This window comes from Phytophthora parasitica (genome assembly GCF_000247585.1).
Source record: "Phytophthora parasitica INRA-310 unplaced genomic scaffold supercont2.34, whole genome shotgun sequence".
In the NCBI taxonomy this organism is placed as follows: Eukaryota; Oomycota; class Peronosporomycetes; order Peronosporales; family Peronosporaceae; genus Phytophthora; species Phytophthora nicotianae.
Window position 1 is genome coordinate 24,772 of NW_008649020.1, and position 3,120 is coordinate 27,891.

General features: G+C 51.5%; 1 protein-coding gene across 1 annotated transcript; it reads right to left on the reverse strand.

Moving 5' to 3' along the window:
* Positions 1 to 775: 775 nt before the first annotated feature.
* On the reverse strand, positions 776 to 1,015 carry PPTG_23260 (hypothetical protein; the record flags this gene model as incomplete). The annotated part of the gene is made up of 2 exons (XM_008909477.1): positions 776 to 819; positions 883 to 1,015. 2 exons carry the CDS (start codon positions 1,013 to 1,015, stop codon positions 776 to 778), a joined length of 177 nt encoding a protein of 58 aa, XP_008907725.1.
* Positions 1,016 to 3,120: the final 2,105 nt, after the last annotated feature.

The window sequence follows — 3,120 nt, forward strand, 5'->3', positions numbered from 1 at the left end:
TTGTTCTGGTTGCGCACTTGAAGTAGGCGACCCCTCGCAGCTGATTGGTCCATTTCCATCCGTCTCACATTCTCCAAATTTCTCAAGCGCTTCACCACATCAATATCTTAACCGCTCTTGTCCGAGCTGCTGAAGGGGGGCACTATCGGCTCGATACTATTGCCTTTGGACCTGAAAGTGGACGCTTTGGATTGAGCCAGATCGACCTCGATTGGGTTGGGGCCTGCATCCCCCGGCACCCCCGTCGTCGTCGATCACTCCGGGACAAAAGGTCCGAGGGTCCAGCATCCTCGCCACGGTTTGGAGTTGGAAACGTGGGTGTGGGGTTGTTCTATGAACGATGAGGACTTGAGCGACGTGGGTCTGCTCGAGATCAATTGGAAGACGCTGGAACCGGGCTGGCTCGCCTGAATAAGGTATTCTAGGCTGAGATCCGGGACTTGGTGCAGAAGCTCGTTTGGATCGACGATGTCCAGCCGTTTTGGCTGCCCGTGATGATGTTGAGCACAGATCGAAGGTTGTTGTACCAGAATCGCTGGACACAGCGGCTGATGCCGAGGATCTGGCAAGACTGGAGGTAGGAGTCACCGTTCTCGCCACGCTAGCACTTGTCAACGAAGCTGCGTGAGCTACAGTCAGATCTGCACTTAGATCAATTCGATATTGTAGCAGCCATTTCAGCCAGTGTGAGCAGGGCAGCATGTCGCTGATGGTACGTGCGGTCACAACCTTGGATCAGTCGATCGTGGCGGCCCAAGACCTCCGTCAGTTGCTTCTACAACTCGACATATGAGCCCTTAGCAGCTTGCAGCTTGTCACCTGGGATAAGAAGGCGGGTAAATTAGAGATCCAAGAGATCGAAATCAAAGTGAAGGTACATACTCAGTCGGCCGATCAAAGGTTTCAGCTCCGTCTGTCGCCGAGCGGCGTTGCCCCATGTAGTGACCGCGTTGCCACGTTTGACCTTGATGGGTTTGACCCGACCCACCAGCCCCTTGTGCTCAGTAACAGCCATATCGTGTCGCCTCGGGCCAGATCACGCTCGACAGCCTGCTTGGTGGCGGAGATCTGGATCGCTTGGAGTTTCATTTGTCCGAGTGTCCTCGGATCTGGTCAGAATTAGCCTCGAGAGTTGTGATCGGGTAGAATTGAGTATGTGCTGCGGGCCGGAGAGCCACCATGTACAGAGCCATGCGCCGTTCCGCCACTGATGGAGTTCACATATTCGTTGGTCATGATCTTCTCTTGCGCTAAGAGCACGTCGGCTCGGATCCGCGCAGACTTTCCTCCGAAGCTTCGTTGGTGGTGTTAGTAGTTTCCATTTTCGCTTCATATCGTGGATCTGCGATTGAAGTTCTTTGATTTCAGATATGACAGCCTAGACTTGTTGAAAAAGTGGGTTTTGTTGTCTCGAAGTCGATTGCGCTGATCTGAGTCCTCTTCTTGACGCTGACCCTGATCTCGCAGCCCAGTGTCTGATCTGCAAACCGAAGGCGCAGATCGTGGTTCTTGGGATCTCCCAACCTTGGATCTCCATGGTTGGTCGTGGATCTGCAGACGGAGGGCCCCGATTTGGAAATCCTAAGTAGCAGGTCCGATAGATTGGCGCAGTTGTAGTTGGGTAACATCGCGCTCTTGGCGAGTGAGACCACGATCTGACGTCGCGATTTGTCCGTGGTCAACGTAATTACCTGTTTGGAGAAGCCTTGGATGAACGCTGGACGGTGACGAAGAGGGATTGGACGAAGACGATGCCGCGGGCGTTTTTCCACGCCCCCGACCCGTCCAATTAGACTGGGTGATAGCGTATGCTCTGGAGGAGACAATTAGGAAAGTGACGGCTTGGTGGGTGCGTGCAGTGATACCGTTGGACGGAGACAACTGAGCGCAGAAAGCGATGGGCAGCGGCGCTGAATCATATGGCGGATTAAGTTGTGGCAGCATTAGATCTGGCAGACATAAGATCCCACATTATCCAGCTATGATTGATGGTTCACGAGGATACACCTTCACGGCCCTGGGCCTGGACGACCAGGCTAGAACGAATGGGACGAGATATACTGAGATGAAGGTTAAGAAAACGCGATCAAACCATATGAAGGCCAAGAATCATGGATCGAGACACCATGGAGAGCGATTCCCCAGATCTTATACCCGACATGGTGGATGTAGGATCTGGAGTATGCAAGAGCGGAGCTCGCGGATTTTGGACGGCGAAAGATGGATCGACAGGATCCAAGTATGGCGAGTGCCTGCAACAGTTCGATAAATATGAAGCTTGCCTCGATATACACTTCCAGCAGTGATATCCAAGACCGTTAGGATTTTGAGTATGTGAATCACGATTTGGAGAGACCCACTATAATAGGGTGAGGACTACACTTCAGATCTTCTAGGATCCGGTACGAAGGACAGCTGCTCGATGAAGGTCAAGAAGAGCCTGTGCGTAGCTAGGATGAGAGATCTAGTGGTTTTAAAGGTAGACACAGTTGGTGTGTAGGGCCTAACATTAGATAGACTCGAATTTGCATTGTGTTACCCAAGTGCCTTTCTGGCTTCAAGATTCTGAACTACATCGGCTATTCAAGCCGGTGAAGGTTGGGAACAGCAGATCTAGCGTTGTTTAGAATCTGGATAGAATATTGGCCTGATCATACCACCTAGTGAACTTCACTTACAAGTGCAGATCAAGAAGGTCAACCAAATTTATGGCTTGGCCGTGAGTACCTATCGGCTATCAACCATCGCGATCCCGCTATAGGAAGCGGCTAGCGCAACGACAAGAAAACTCTAGGGAGCCCATGCACTAGGCTACTGTGGTGAAGCGCTTGAGAAATTTGGAGAATGTGAGACGGACGAAAATGGACCTGTCAGCTGAGAGGGGTCGCTGCGCAACCAGAACCATTATTCTGACTCGAACCATCATTCTGGAGGCACCGTAATTCTGGTCAAGACTGGATTGACAAGGTACAATCATTGGGATGCTTGATCGCCGATCTAGTCTGATATGGTGCAATCATTTCGATAACCCGGTTAGCAGCGGTAGTAGATCGACTGATTTGTACCCATTGATGGGTACCACAAGGGCCAGTTTTGAGCAATCATGGATGGGTAGAAGGT